This window comes from Pecten maximus, chromosome 6, assembly GCF_902652985.1.
Source record: "Pecten maximus chromosome 6, xPecMax1.1, whole genome shotgun sequence".
Taxonomy (NCBI): Eukaryota; Metazoa; Mollusca; class Bivalvia; order Pectinida; family Pectinidae; genus Pecten; species Pecten maximus.
Genome location: NC_047020.1, coordinates 35,820,670 through 35,836,628, shown reverse-complemented (window position 1 = coordinate 35,836,628; position 15,959 = coordinate 35,820,670). Strand labels below are relative to the sequence as shown.

The 15,959-nt window shown below is 35.7% G+C and overlaps 1 protein-coding gene across 4 annotated transcripts in view; it reads left to right on the top strand.

Annotated features, from left to right (window-relative positions):
* LOC117329660 (probable glycosyltransferase STELLO2) overlaps window positions 1-15,745 on the top strand; it is a 41,373-nt gene extending 25,628 nt beyond the window's left edge. For 2 of the 4 annotated variants that reach the window (XM_033887695.1, XM_033887694.1), the window contains exon 2: window positions 300-2,602. In XM_033887695.1, the coding sequence (XP_033743586.1) occupies window positions 342-1,778 (1,437 nt within the window). In that variant the 5' untranslated portion in view covers window positions 300-341 and the 3' untranslated portion in view covers window positions 1,779-2,602. Of the gene's footprint in view, window positions 1-299; window positions 2,603-15,660 lie in introns of those variants that run through there. The other 2 variants (XM_033887697.1, XM_033887696.1) reach the window with 2 other exon arrangements.
* Window positions 15,746-15,959: the final 214 nt, after the last annotated feature.

The window sequence follows — 15,959 nt, the reverse complement described above, 5'->3', positions numbered from 1 at the left end:
GTAAAGGGGCTCTTACGAGATATAATGGTTGTAAGTAAGTGTTTTCAAGTTTCAGGACAATTGCATATTTAATAAAGACAGTTGAGAGAGAATGTGGTATGGTTACGTAAGTACGAACGAGTCTATCCCTATATCCCAATGCCGAAGGGATAATAAACTTTCCATGTGATATTTTTTCATGGAATATTGCTCATATCATTATTATTGAATATTTGTTTATTCAACGCCATCAATTTATCGGAAATATTTTTTCATACACATTTTAATCTAATAAAATGCATTATATCTATTTTTTGCAGTTCGCCAGAGAAGAACACACCTTTTAGTGAAGACTACTGAATATGCGCAGGAGGAATCCAGCTCCTTTTACAATGATGAATATGAAGAACGTTGGATCCACGTGCTTATATCATGTAATCTACATCAGTTGTTGCTTCATGGCTTTTTCCATTTATCGGTACTATATAGACATCGAAACCTTACCAATCGAAATAAAAGAATTACCGAAACTAGTTCGAACTTCCTTGAAAATGAATGAATTACCGAAACAAGTTCAAGCTTCCTTGCAGAAACGACCTGAACGCAACACAGATGAGAGTTTTGCACAAAATGGACTTTCAGCTGCCCTGACCGGGACATTGTTCTCGGGGGAAATAGTGAGAACATCTTTACCAGAAGCCTACAAAAATAAACATAAATATTTGGCAAAGCTGGACAATATGCCAGCTTGCGATAACTGGGCAGTTGTTACAACTGTTTTTTCTCCTTCGAAAGCAGTTCAGCATATCGCATCACTTACAAATTGGTGCTTAGTGATAGTAGCCGACATGAAAACACCGCCAGAAAGTAAATACTTGTTCGAAATGGGAAATGTCAATCATATCACCCGAAAAAGAGTCAAATATCTTTCAGTACCAGAACAAAGTAAGTTATATCCCTTGTTAGCAGAGGCCATACCATTAAACACATTTGGAAGGAAGAACATCGGATACATGTACGCTATACATCACGAGGCGAACTATATTTGGGATTTTGATGATGATAATTTTGGCTTAATCGAACTTAATGATTTTAAACCTTCAAATCCTTTATCTTACGTCACAGATTGCAAAGCAGCACATAATACGTTACTGAACCCATATCCCTATTTCGGAGTTGCAGAATCATACACATGGCCAAGAGGTTTCCCTCTACAGGATATTAAAAACAAAACGACTCTACCTAAACTATGTACCAAAAGTACTTCAGTAAAACTTGGTATAGTACAGTCTCTAGCAAATAAACAACCCGATATAGATGCTATTTATAGACTGACACGTGACATACCCTTTAATTTCCGCGCAACACCGAAATCTCACCGGCCATTAGTTTTGCCTCGAAATTCATACACACCATTTAATGCCCAGGCAACTTTATGGTTTGCACCTGCGTTCCCCTATTTGTTGCTACCTATCAGCGTACATGGGCGCGTGTCTGATATTTGGAGAAGTTACATCGCGGAATATTTTCTTTACAAAAACGACCTTCTCTTAGCATTTTCATCACCATATGTTGTTCAGGATAGGAATCCGCATAACTACTTACGTGATTTTAACGCAGAGTTGGATTTGTACCAGAAAAGTAAACAACTTGTGGAATTTCTTTCATCTGACAAACATGGTAATCAACCACACCTTTTGGCAATGTACAAAAGCTTATATATGAGAGAGTATTTTGAACTGCCTGATATATTTTTAGCTGAAGCATGGACAAAGACATTGGAAGACATCAGGAAATGACACTGAATTACTAAGCGTCGGTTGTTCTATGAAACGCATACACATTATTAATACATATGTAGTATAGATTCATTTTATTAAAAATAACTAATTATATTATACAGAATGTATATCGAGCATCGCCTCATGTTTGCTAAAAAACTAATTATAACAAGCAACGTTAAATATGTCTCTGAACTAGAGTCGTCGATATTATAACAGTGTTTGTGCTTCATACTATACCTATGTACCAAATATCATCAGAATCGAGATGAAAATAGAAATTAATCTCGATGAGTTGTATATAAGACAAGTAAGCAAGATGCTCCGAGTTAAATCCCTAGCAGAGTTCACCAAACCATAAATAGCTAGGTATACTGCTTACTAAATATAGTAAAGGTCCGTTATTGTAACGAGCATCAAGCAATGTGCTGTGCTATGAAAACTTATTAGGTGATAGTGATAGGTCAGCTGTTTTCATCTCTCGCAATGTAAATTGGCGTATTACTCTTTTTCTACGTAATATATCAACATCGCCTGTCTTCATTGACGTCTACGTATCCTCTTATGATGTCAGAAGTGACGTCATGCGTCTTCTCCAGGGCGCCGACATCTTTATTTATACGTACTTGACTACATGACTACATACGAAGGCTGCAATTGGTTAACTGAGTATTTCGCAATATTTTGTAAAATGTATTTCTTCTACATATCAAAATATATTAGAATTTGTACATTTTTAATATATGAGGAATATCAAAGTACAAATAAGCATAATATGGGTGTACATAGGACTGAAATGCAGAATTTGTTGTTTAAAAAAAAAAAAAAGGCTTTTTGACAATTACAATGGATAACTTGTACGGGCAGTTCAAACCAATACTATGACTATTCGTACTAATTATGACTCGGCTCGCAAAAGGAAATGTTATATCTTTTTAAACAATAAGTGACATTCCCTTTCATTCGCAATTTTGTAAACAATAAGTGACATTTAATTTCATTCGCCCTTTTTTTAAACAATAAGTGACATCCCCTTTCATTCGCAGTTTTTTTAAAAACAATTATTGATATCCCCTTTCATTCGCACTTTAAAAAAATAATTAGTGGCATCCCCTTTCATTCGGACTTTTTAAAAAACAATTATTGACATCCCCTTGCATTCGGACTTTTTTTAAAAACGTTTAGTGACATCCCCATTTCATTCGCACTTTGTTTTAAACATTTCGTGACATCCCCTTTCACTCGCACCTTTTAAAACATTTAGTGACATCCCCTTTCATTTGCGCTTTTTAAAAACAATTATTGACATCCCCTTTCATTCCCTTTTATTCGCACTTTTTTTTAAAACGTTAAGTGACATCCCCTTTCACTCGCATCTTTTAAAACAATTAGTGACATCCCCTTTCATTTGCACTTTTTAAAACAATTAGTGACATCCCCTTTTACTCGCACTTTCATTCTGTCCATATCATTCCTCATCCCCTATTATTAAAATTATATATTTACAAAGGGATACAGGGACCAAATTTATCGACCAATAACATCATTTAAATGCACCAATTTCTTATGAAATTTTGTAACGTCATGCTTTTTAAGTGTATGTATGCTTTTTTTCTAGTTTCTAGTTTTCTAGTCGCGAAATAAGGTAGTGTTTGGCTGAGTTGATGTTTATGTTTGCATTTATGAAATTTTGCTAAAATTGTTAGCATTTTTGTTTAAATTACGTGTTCACGAAAACCTAAAATTACACTGACATTGTTTAGGTAAATAACAATACATGTATGGGTTTCTATTCACAGGATTAATTCTTTCCACAAGTAAGATATTGAGGGACATTCCAAAATAATAAGTGAATAATCAATTCAACATTATAATTACAAAAAGAACAGATAAGGGAGTTCTTAATCTTGCTTGTGCAAAGATATTTGTTTGTAGAAATTATCCTGTGTAGACTCCTTTACTGAAACCATCGGAGAGTTTAGTCAGATGCTGATTTTACCACAAACGCATTCGTTTTCTTTCAACGCTTCCTATCGCTTTGTATATGAAGATCTATTGATCATTTGCCTCGATATCTTGTATTTGCGTTTCACTTTTTAATAAAGACTTCATATATGGAGAGATTGTATTTCTTATCTATTCATACACGATACTATAGACAGAGCAATAAGGATGTATCATAGTGGCGCCTCGATTACTAAGAAAATTGCTATTCGATAAAATAGCATTCCTTTTACAATATAATTATTTTATTTAAGGAATGATTGCCTATTGTGTTGTTTCTATTGACTGTTGAAGGAAAGTAGACCTCGTGCAAATGATCTGCGAAGCTGTCATGTACCATTTGCACGAAGCTCATTTCTCTTAATCAGTACATTGAAGTAACACCATTGACAATCAATCCTTATAGTTACGTTTACAACTTTAAAGTTCCCGCCGTCAGATTGCAAAACTCGGTCGTAACGGAATGATGTAAGTGTGTCACTTTGTAGCAGATTTATATTTATCGCACATGTTTGCATAGTAATGGAACAACAGTCAGTCAGCTACTCTCATCCCCAAGGCAACACAAAATAAAGTACAATTTTCAAGATAACATACCAATTTACAACAAATATTTGAATATCTTATATCAAATACTTAACTCTATCCATATAAATACGAATGCTTTGCACAGTGTACACTGTATATAGTATGCGTGTGATTTGCTCACTAGAAACACGGGCAACGAGACGACAGCATGAAATACCACAACACTGGAAAACTTTTACAACTCTATTTTATAAGGTTTTTTTTATGTTAATTCATGTTAGACTTTTCGAAATATAGGACTTTATCTTCACACTGGGATGTAAACTCCGATAAAAGTAACTGTTAAGAAGAATGCGCCACGTATACCACGTATTACAGGTCTAACACTGATATTAATCACCGCAAAATGGAATTTTATATATAAGCTCAGACGTCCTTACTTGGATGCAATAAAACATGTAGGGTAGTTAGATATACACACATAGATCACATAGATACTGGTTGACTAATGGTACGTGATGGACTGTGGCCATCAGACTTAAACTCGAATGGGCACAACTAGGGGCCAAGGGAAACCTACATATGAAGTTTGAGGAAGAGAGGTTCTCCAACAAGTGACGATAGTTTATCATGTCTATCTAACTCGAGTTAGTTGATTTTAAATTTAGAAAAGACAATATCTTTAGCATTGGGAAACATGCTTATCAAATAACTTCTTTGCTTACAAATATGACCTTGTCGAGTTCAAATTCTCCAAACGTAGCAGCTAAATTCAGTGAATCGAATAACAAAGCGACAAAATACAATTGGTGATGAGGGAAAGCTTATTATCTATCTTAGACGCACGACTTATATCTTTTGTACCATATTTGTAAATTCTCTTGTTTAAAAAAAGAAAGAAAAGTTTGACAATAATTGTATTTGTGTGCTCTATTGATAGAGTACATTAAATGACTTCGCTCAAATACATTCAAAGACGACACCGCGAAATCACATCTTACTATTAGACGCATCACTCTCAGATTCAATTTTCAGTCCTCTCCTGGATTTCGTAGGTATGCTATTATTGTTGATGGCGATGTTCAATGCTTTCCCTGAAAATTATTCACTCAAGGCTTCATTAATTTCAATAAATATTTTGAAACAGAGCTGAAATGCTGAGCAATGTTTGTATTTCCCGTTTGTTAATGTGTTCACAACTCTTTGCCTGTTAACGGTCACGAGACAGGTATTTTCATTTTTTAGTGTTTGGGATATGAATTAGGAACAAAAGTAAATTGAACGAAAAGAAAACGATTTTCAATTGGAGGCGTTGAATGTGGTCACACACGGCAGTGATTAAACAAAAACAATTATACACTGTTGCCAATTTATCACGTGGTATATCAGTTAAGATAACAAGTGTATGGAATAAAATAATTTTCCTCGTGTATCCTATTTAACGTTGTGTATATTTGCATGTGTCAAATAAGTTCGATCGGAAGCATTACTAGTTATATGTGTCAGTTGGAATCGGCGGTTTGAAACGTAAAACAAATATTTTCTATCTTGTTGAGATTGTACATAACTTACTCTCGTTTCAGTTAGTTTGATTATATCTAATGAAGTTAAACCTGTCAGCAAACTCCATCGATGCCTTAGATGTGTTAATAATCACACAGGCAGAAGCCACGGGACATTCTTAGCAATAAAAACTGGGAATCCTCGGAGCCATATATAAAATTCAGCTTGTTTGTTTGTTTTTGTTTAACGTCCTATTAACAGCCAGGGTCATTTAAGGACGTGCCAGGTTTTGGAGGTGGAGGAAAGCCGGAGTACCTGGAGAAAAACCACCGGCCTACGGTCAGTACCTGGCAACTGCCCCACGTAGGTTTCGAACTCGTAACCCAGAGGTGGAGGGCTAGTGATAAAGTGTCGGGACACCTTAACCACTCGGCCACCGCGGCCCCTTATAAAAGTCAGTGACGTGTAAAATCATTACATGTGAGTACCCATTATTTTTTTTCCATTTTCTTTATTTTTACTAAAGGATTTATGCAATTATTGTCTGTCCTGATATAGTACCTATGAACAGGTAAAAGATATCCCCGTACAGTTCACAAATATAAGATAATGCATATAATGTGCTGTGTATGTTATGATAAATTCTTGCATATAATGTACTGTGCATGTTATGATATATGTTATTATAAATTCATCCATATACTGTACTGTGTATGCTATGATAAATTCTAACAGTCATTTCCTGATTTTGGAAATGCTTGCTAGATATAAAAATAAATGATGCATACACAACATAATTATAGAACTGCTAACTATCGCTTCGCTCAGTTGAACTAAAATGTAGATCTTGGAACACCGAAAACAGAATTACATAATAACGCACTGGACATACACTAGTTGATAAGATTAAACATATTACAAAATGCACACAAATATACATGGTATAATATTAATATATTCAGTAAATGCATAATGACGTAATAAAGGATGGTCCATAAATTTCGCTGATACACATCTTAGAAGATTGTGTGTGTTCCCCTCTGGTCAATCACGTTGTTGGATGTCGTTAAGGCTATTGTTCTGGATAAGTTAACGTCTTCACGTAGAAGAAACTCCTCTCTGGCACCTGCCTGAATTGTTTTTTTTTCTCTCTCAAAGTTGACGTTCTGGTTGGTCCTGGTCGGTTGAGGAATCCTTTTACCCAAAGCGATATACAGCGAGTTTCTTAATGGATTAGAATTCTGTGGGTAGTTATTTGACTATGTTGCAATGTACAGCGAATCTCTTAATGGATAATAATGCTGTGGGTAGTTATTTGACTATGTTGCGATGTACAGCGAATCTCTTAATGGATAATAATGCTGTGGGTAGTTATTTGACTATGTTGCGATGTACAGCGAATCTCTTAATGGATAATAATGCTGTGGGTAGTTATTTGACTATGTTGCGATGTACAGCGAATCTCTTAATGGATAATAATGCTGTGGGTAGTTATTTGACTATGTTGCGATGTACAGCGAATCTCTTAATGGATAATAATGCGGTGGGTAGTTATTTGACTATGCTCCGTGTGCCTCTGTTCCAATCATCGGACCGTCACTATTACTCCCTTCACGCAGCAAGTAATGGTGGTCTCTTTGGCGATGATACGCGCATGCTCCTATGAATAGTTGTGAGGATGATGGCCGTTTCCAGTAGGGATGTCGCCCCTTTTTGAACACTCGGGTACTGTACACCTCCAGTATACAAGTAAACGTGCGTATATATCTGCTGTTCATACTCTGTCTACCAAACTTGTTGCGAAGTGACGTCACTTTGTGTACATATGCTTTGATGTTGGCGGTTGATCGGGATTGTGTAACAGCTAGACATCAAGTTCGCACCAGTTAAATAACTCCAGCATCAATCACGTGACCAATATTTAGACTCTAAAATGTACTGATGTGTTTTTAATGGTCATAAATTTAACTGTAACATTAGTGTGTAATACATGCTGCTTATATGACATATCATGCATGCACTTCCTTATTTAAATTCTGTTTCTTTGTTCAACATGAAATGCGTCAGTCGATGGACCCACAATATACGCCGGTAATAAAATAGAATAAACGAAAAAGAAGAAGAAGAAGAAGAAGAAGAAGAAGAAGAAGAACTACTTTAATGCAAATTAATCATTCAAAGCATCATTACATGAGCCGTTATATACTCTATGTGTCTGCCGAAGCTCTAGCTGATAAAAATGATATATGGTGTTAAAAATTTGATGAACATTTTGAAATTAGATTCTATCAAAGTATGTGTTCTTTCTAAGAAATAGTGGGAGACACAGGTAAAATCCAGATAAACATTATATGAAACAGACTATAGTCCTCCATGTTGTTTTTAAACAGCGCTAGAACAGAGAGCATAGTACATTTAGCCTACGCTTGAATGCGTTTTCGTAGAATCACTTAAGAAAAGGAACTGTGTCATACCATTAGGCGACGACTACCCTTTGGCTAGCGGTCGTGCTTGCATTGAATGTTATAAAGAAGCCCTATTCATCTGCGATATTTGAGTACATCACGTACAAGACAATATTGATCGAAATTGGATGTGTTGTATTAATCCATAGTAAGTATTATCCTATTTTGCTAATTTTTCAATATGTATTATCTTTCCGGTAAAATTCAACTTAAATTATTATGACGACAGTGCAATGGAGTGACAGAAAAATGACCAGGTTCTCAAATTAGCTTTTGTTAAATATGGTCGTTTTCAAGCATTGTCTGGGTTAATGAACAGACACGTAACAAAAGCCGAATAGTTTAATATTTCATTCATGGTTACCATCATCTGTAACACAAACTGTAGAAATTAATATATTATTTGATGTCAGTTTACCTGACGAAAGATATGCAATACATCACACACAGAAGTACGATGGCCGATATCGGACGGGCAAAACAGTGTTACTAGTAGTACGTTTTCGTCAACGCAAAATGTACGTACATATTATGTGTCAGAAATATCTACTGCTAGTAGTAGATAAATTTGTACACAAAAAGTGTACGTACAAATCCTGTGTCAAAAACCTGTTACTAGTAACACATTTTTGACACAAAATTTGTACGTACATAGTTTGTGTACACATTTATCTACTACTTCTAAATATCAATTAGCATTCCTTTTATTCTTGATTGATTACCATGCGGTCGTATGCTGGTTTTGCCTGATAAGGTAATGCATACTAGTAACACATTTTTGACACAAAATTTGTACGTACATAGTTTGTGTACACATTTATCTACTACTTCTAAATATCAATTAACATTCTTCGGTTTTGAGTGATACCAGTCTTCCATTACGCTGGCTGGATATTCTGGCTTTACTTAACGTCATACTTTAAAGCCAAATGCTTCAAAGGGAATGTTTACATTTCGAGATCTTAACAGTTTTCAAACTTAATATATATCTAACCAATCATCGCGAATCAAAAACTGGAGGAAAATGTGTATTTATGAAAGTAAATGGGATATTCCCAAAAATAATAACTGGGTCCGACAGACCAAGTTTCCAAACGAAATAGTCATATAATGCAACAGGCGTGTAATCAGTCTATACAAAATGGTGGAACGACGAATGCTTGAGCCTGCCAAAACACAGACAGATTATGCCCAAAAGTAACGTAAAAGGGAATCAGCAAAACCCGAGTATTTCCTAGGAATAGGAAATGATTCGTTGGAACTTAGCGAGAGAGGAAAAGGGACTAGACTGGATTCCGATTTTGCTGGACGCCTATTGGATTGCTTGTTAGCTTTTGCAGAGACGTATATCCCACGTCTCTGGCTTTTGAACATTGTCAACTTCACCGATGTTTGGTTTATTTTGTTCAGTTATTACGCGAACATTCTGTTAAGATGTTAAAATTAAAGCATTAACAGTCAAAATTCCTCACGTATACTCGTAACGTAAATTACGGTCATGTGTGTACAGTAGCTAGTTTATGTTCAGTGCACTTTGTCATAGCCTCGTTCTCGGCTCAATGGCAAATCTTGCGATAAAAAGAAATGCGGCGATCGCAAGTTAATTTTATACACAGATCCTCCGGCCAAGCGTCCAGCTCAGTGGCCATTTTTATAGGAGAGCACGAATGAACATCTTGGGCTGCCATTGATACATGTGCGCAACTAGAATTTTAGGTTATTTGGGAGTATGTGGCTTTAAATTCGAGCAGATAATTGGGTTCTGGCTTGCATTACCTTATCAGGCAAAACCAGCATACGACCGCATGGTAATCAATCAAGAATAAAAGGAATGCTAATTGATATTTAGAAGTAGTAGATAAATGTGTACACAAACTATGTACGTACAAATTTTGTGTCAAAAATGTGTTACTAGTAACAGATTTTTGACACAGGATTTGTACGTACACTTTTTGTGTACAAATTTATCTACTACTAGCAGTAGATATTTTTGACACATAATATGTACGTACATTTTTCGTTGACGAAAACGTACTACTAGTAACACTGTTTTGCCCGTCCGATATCGGCCATCGTACTTCTGTGTGTGATGTATTGCATATCTTTCGTCAGGTAAACTGACATCAAATAATATATTAATTTCTACAGTTTGTGTTACAAATGATGGTAACCATGAATGAAATATTAAACTATTCGGCTTTTGTTACGTGTCTGTTCATTAACCCAGACAATTCGTGAAAACGACCATATTTAACAAAAGCTAATTTGAGAACCTGGTCATTTTTCTGTCACTCCATTGCACTGTCGTCATAATAATTTAAGTTGAATTTTACCGGAAAGATAATATATAAAAATATTATAAAGCAGCAAGAGTGCTTCCATCTGTACAAAGCTCGCCTCACATAGTATATCACTATGCCTCACATACTAACATAAGGGAGTGAATTCACCTAATGAAATATTTTACAAACAATTTAACATAAATTTTTTTAACATTTCAAAGTAAAATAGTTAAAGTAATATTTAAGTTTTTCATTACAGTAAGCATTGAAATTATTATTTATGAAACAAAGCTGCCTCCGTGAAATAATACCTGGGTAGTTAACACACTCAGCAACCCTCACACCAAATATTAGGACTCTAGTACACTAATAAAGGAGTGTAATAACGCCTTTCAACACATGCACAAAAAACTTACATTAAGAAACCAACGCTGACGCTGACGCCGACGCCGACGCCGACACCGACGCCGTCGCTAGGTGACAACATAAGCTCTCCCTATCTTCGAGGGGTGAGCTAAACACGTCAACGTGTCTACATTTGGTCTGTGGTGAAATACAGCAGTAACTACCGACCGCGATCCGTAAAAAATATGGTTTACAGTTAACTGGTACCGATTTACATGTACCGCTGTCATATTCTTTTAAATATATATGTAATTAAATCATATGGAATTGAATGCCTGGTATATTCAAGACGTAAGTTTCTTTCAAGTCTCACATTACACGTATACGGGCAGGCAGCGCAGATGTAAATATATGCCATGGGGCTTTAGCTGATATGATATCAGTGTATCTTTACCTAACCCATTTAGTGTAATTGTTTGTCTCATTATTACATGTAGCGCCGATGAGTAGAAATTCGCTCGGGGTTCTAACTTGTACGCGTGTAAATATGTAACATATTGTGAATTGAATGACCTTTATTAGGCTGATATTAAAAAGAAATTTACTCTACTTTCTTCTTATCCTCTTCATCATTCGATCATTCTTATGTATGATACTTGTTGGGTTCTACCGTATGTATAGGCACTGGATATAGGATTTGATAGTTCAACAATTGTTAATTTCTTTCAAATTGTTTTTTGGTAATACATTTGTATATATTAATTGCGACCAGTTTTCAACTTTCCGAGGATAGTCTTAGTTATATACATTTCAATTACTCTGTAGGCTAACCTCTACTACAGCCATTTTCGAAGGAAAACGATTTCCTTACTTCAGCTTTTCATTGGTTCGGCTGCATTCAAAATTTCATTATATGTAGGCTCACCATTACTAGACAATGTTTTCAATCAAACAAACAAATAATTCATATTTTCATCTCTATTAAAAACAAAAGTACCTGTAAAAAACCCACGTTCGTGTATTCAATCACTTACATCGCTTATGAAAAGGAGAATAGAAATTCCCGATTCGCACATGCTCAATACTGTCTTTAATAAGCTACCGAAATGTGACGCATATCAACTATTTGTTGGCCCCAAGCTTCATATAAAATGTCGCACATTGTAACATACGGATATCAATTCAACTAGTTCATGTATTTAATAGTAATTTCGTTTTACCGAGCATAAATGAGGAATGTTTACACGTACGTTGGCAACGGTGAAGTAATTTCAATTCTCCATGGCATAGGAAATACTCGCGTAGCAATGATTCTTGTTGCTAGTAATAGTCGAAGTATTAAATAATGCAATATTCCACCTTGACAGAAAAATTTAGATATTTTTGTGCTAAATTGCTCGACTCACTATAAATGTATTTGTATGTTACCTGTGACATAAGCGGTGTACCGGAAGCTTGCTAAGTCGCTGATGAGCTTGAAATACCGAAACCGATACAAGCGTTTGAGTGATTAGTCAACATTAGCCGCTTGAAGTTTTGACATTACGAGCGTGTTCCCAACACTGTTCAAGGTATAAGGTGTTTTATTTACAGTAGAAGATTGCTATTTTTGGTCATTCGTTTGTAAAATGTTAGTGTAGCTGCGTAACACAGGACACTGAATATGGTTCCGGTATTTCCCTGTGTAGTAAAAATGTGAGCGTTGTGGAAGTCCACAGGTTCCACACAAAGGACAGGAAAGATACTGCACATACGCTCACATTTAAAATGTCTTGTTGAGTAAAACGATATCATTTTTTTTTTTAATATTTATTTCCATTGGTGATGCAGTATGATACATTTGTTATAGGTTATAGGTAGGTGCTGTGATCTAATACTACCTGCTTGGGTACTATATTTCCCTCGCCTTTGACCCGGGATATATGAAATCAAGACAGTAACATTGAAGATAAAAACAATTCACAAAACTAATACTTGTAACCTCAATACTACATGAATAAGCCACTCATAAAACACTTCGTTGCCACAATTTACTATATTCCTTTGAATCACTCACAAATTACTCCTGTGTAGTGTATAATTTTTGTAACTATTTAGAAAGCCATTGTGTAATTCTTATAATAGTATAGACCAACCAGAACGACCTGTCATATTGAACGTACATTAGCATATTGATTGGAGACGGCCGATATTTATATACGGGAAGTTCTCTATTGTGTAATCGTTAGGAAGTAAAATGTTCTTTTCGAGATGGTGAATCATCATAATCTCAGATGATAGAAGCGAACCTTAAGATTCAAAACTTCCTATTTATAAAAATTATTCTGACTGAGACAAGTGCAATATCTAACTTAGAAATAGTAAAATTTTATATTACAGCATTTAACAGATGCTTTAAACTCTTAGTATCTGTGAATAAAGTTGGTAACAGGAGTGGCCTAAATTTGTATCTTAGTAGATGGAAAGTCAATATCACAAAAGTGATGAGAGTTTTGAGTAAGTGTATGAAGTTTCAGAACAATCATATATTATTAATGACGTATGTAGATTATGGGCGTCGAAGATATGATTGAAGTAATAGTGACCCCAATCTTGACCTAGGTGGTTAAAATCTTAACTTTTCGAAACGGTGGCGTAAGTGTGTAGAGTGCCAGAACAATCGCAACATCAATGAAGTCGATAGAGCGAGGATGCCAAACCCATATGTATAGTAACAATGACCCCATGTTTGACACTTTGTGATTGAAGTTCGAATTTATACTAGAGATGATGTTGTTAACCTAGAGTATATAGATTCGAGATAATTGAAACGTTAGAGCGAGGATGTTGAAAACCTATTGATAGTTAGAGTACCACCTAAAATATACAGATTCAGGATGTTTGAAACTTTAAGTGAGTCGTAAGAGCGAGGATGTTGAAAACCTGTTGTAGTGAGCTAAATTTACTCCCAGGTGGAAACGAAAAAACGTACAAGAAAGTATGGTCTTAAGTAAGCGCATGCAGATTCATGACAATTGAAAACGTCGAAAGTATATTCATAGTGACAGAGACCTCATGTTCGACTCCATGTCATTGAAAACACATACACGTACTAGAGATGGTGATTGTAAGTAAGTGTAGTTTCAGGACAAGTGAATCGGTAATAGTAATGAATTACACACAAGCCTATCCCTATATCCCCTCGCCGACTCGTTTCAAGAGGATACCAATCTATAAACAAATGATAGGATTTTAAAATGTCTCCAATAAATATTGACCCTTTTCGTTATTGCATGTAAAGGTTTTCCTTCAATGTAAATTTGTGCATGGTACTGCACGCAGATTTCAATCTAATGGAAAGTTTTGTATCCACTTTGCAGTTCGCCTGAGAAGATCACACGATCCGGTAGAAACTACGATGAACAAGAGATATCCATCACCTTTTACAATGAGGACTATGAAGAACGTTGGATTCACGTGCCTATATAACGTAATCTACATCAGTTGTTGCTTCATAGCTTTCTCCTTTTATCGACACTATATAAACTATGAAACCTTACCAATTAAAACGGAAGAATTACCGAAACAAGTTCGAAATTCTTTGGAAAAACTACACGAATACGCCCCAGACGCGCCTTTAACAAAGGATGGAATATCAGCGGCTTTAACCGGGTCATTGTTCTCGGGAGAAATAGTGAGACCATCTTTACCAGAAGCCTGCGAAAATAAACATAAATATTTGGCAAAGTTGGACAATATGCCAGCTTGCGATAACTGGGCAGTTGTTACAACTGTTTTTTCTCCTTCAAAAGCGGTCCAGCATATCGCATCACTTACAAATTGGTGCTTAGTGATAGTAGCCGACATGAAAACACCGCCAAAAAGTAAATACCTTTTCGAAGTGGGAAATATTAATAATATCACCCGAAAAAGAGTCAAATATCTTTCAGTACCAGAACAAAGTAAGTTATACCCCTTGTTAGCAGAGGCCATACCATTAAACACATTTGGAAGGAAGAACATCGGATACATATACGCTATACATCACAAGGCGAAATATATTTGGGATTTTGATGATGATAATTTTGGCATAATCGACCTAAATGATTTTAAACCTTCAAATCCTTTAACTTACGTCACAGATTGCAAAGCAGCACATAATACGTTACTGAACCCATATCCCTATTTCGGAGTTGCAGAATCATACACATGGCCAAGAGGTTTCCCTCTACAGGATATTAAAAACAAAACGACTCTTCCTGAACTGTGTACAAAGGGTACTTCAGTAAAACTTGGCATAGTACAGTCTTTAGCAAATAAACAACCCGATATAGATGCTATTTATAGACTGACACGTGACATACCCTTTAATTTCCGCGCAACACCGAAATCTCACCGGCCATTAGTTTTGCCTCGAAATTCATACACACCATTTAATGCCCAGGCAACTTTATGGTTTGCACCTGCGTTCCCCTATTTGTTGCTACCTGTCAGCGTACCTGGGCGCGTGTCTGATATTTGGAGAAGTTACATCGCGGAATATTTTCTTTACAAAAACGACCTTCTCTTAGCATTTTCATCACCATATGTTGTTCAGGATAGGAATCCGCATAACTACTTACGCGATTTTAACGCAGAGTTGGATTTGTACCAGAAAAGTAAACAACTTGTGGAATTTCTTTCATCTGACAAACATGGTAATCAACCAGACCTTTTCGCGATGTACAAAAGCTTATATATGAGAGAGTATTTTGAACTGCCTGATATATTTTTAGCTGAAGCATGGACAAAGACATTGGAAGACATCAGCAAATGACACTGAACTACTATGTATCGTCTGTTGTACTAAACGGTTTTGATAGTGTTTGGCATAGAGGTGTCTCATACGTTGGTCTCTTTATTGAAACATATACTCATTGTTTTACGTAAATGTTCTTTCGTGGATTAAAAAGTACTTATCCGATAGATAACAACAAGGTTTACTAGTTTATTCAAAGTCATGTCGTCTATACCAAATTATTCCTTTGGCCAAGTGACTTTTACCTGTGCCTATGTGACACGTATTATTCCCACGAACTTTGCTTTATGATTTC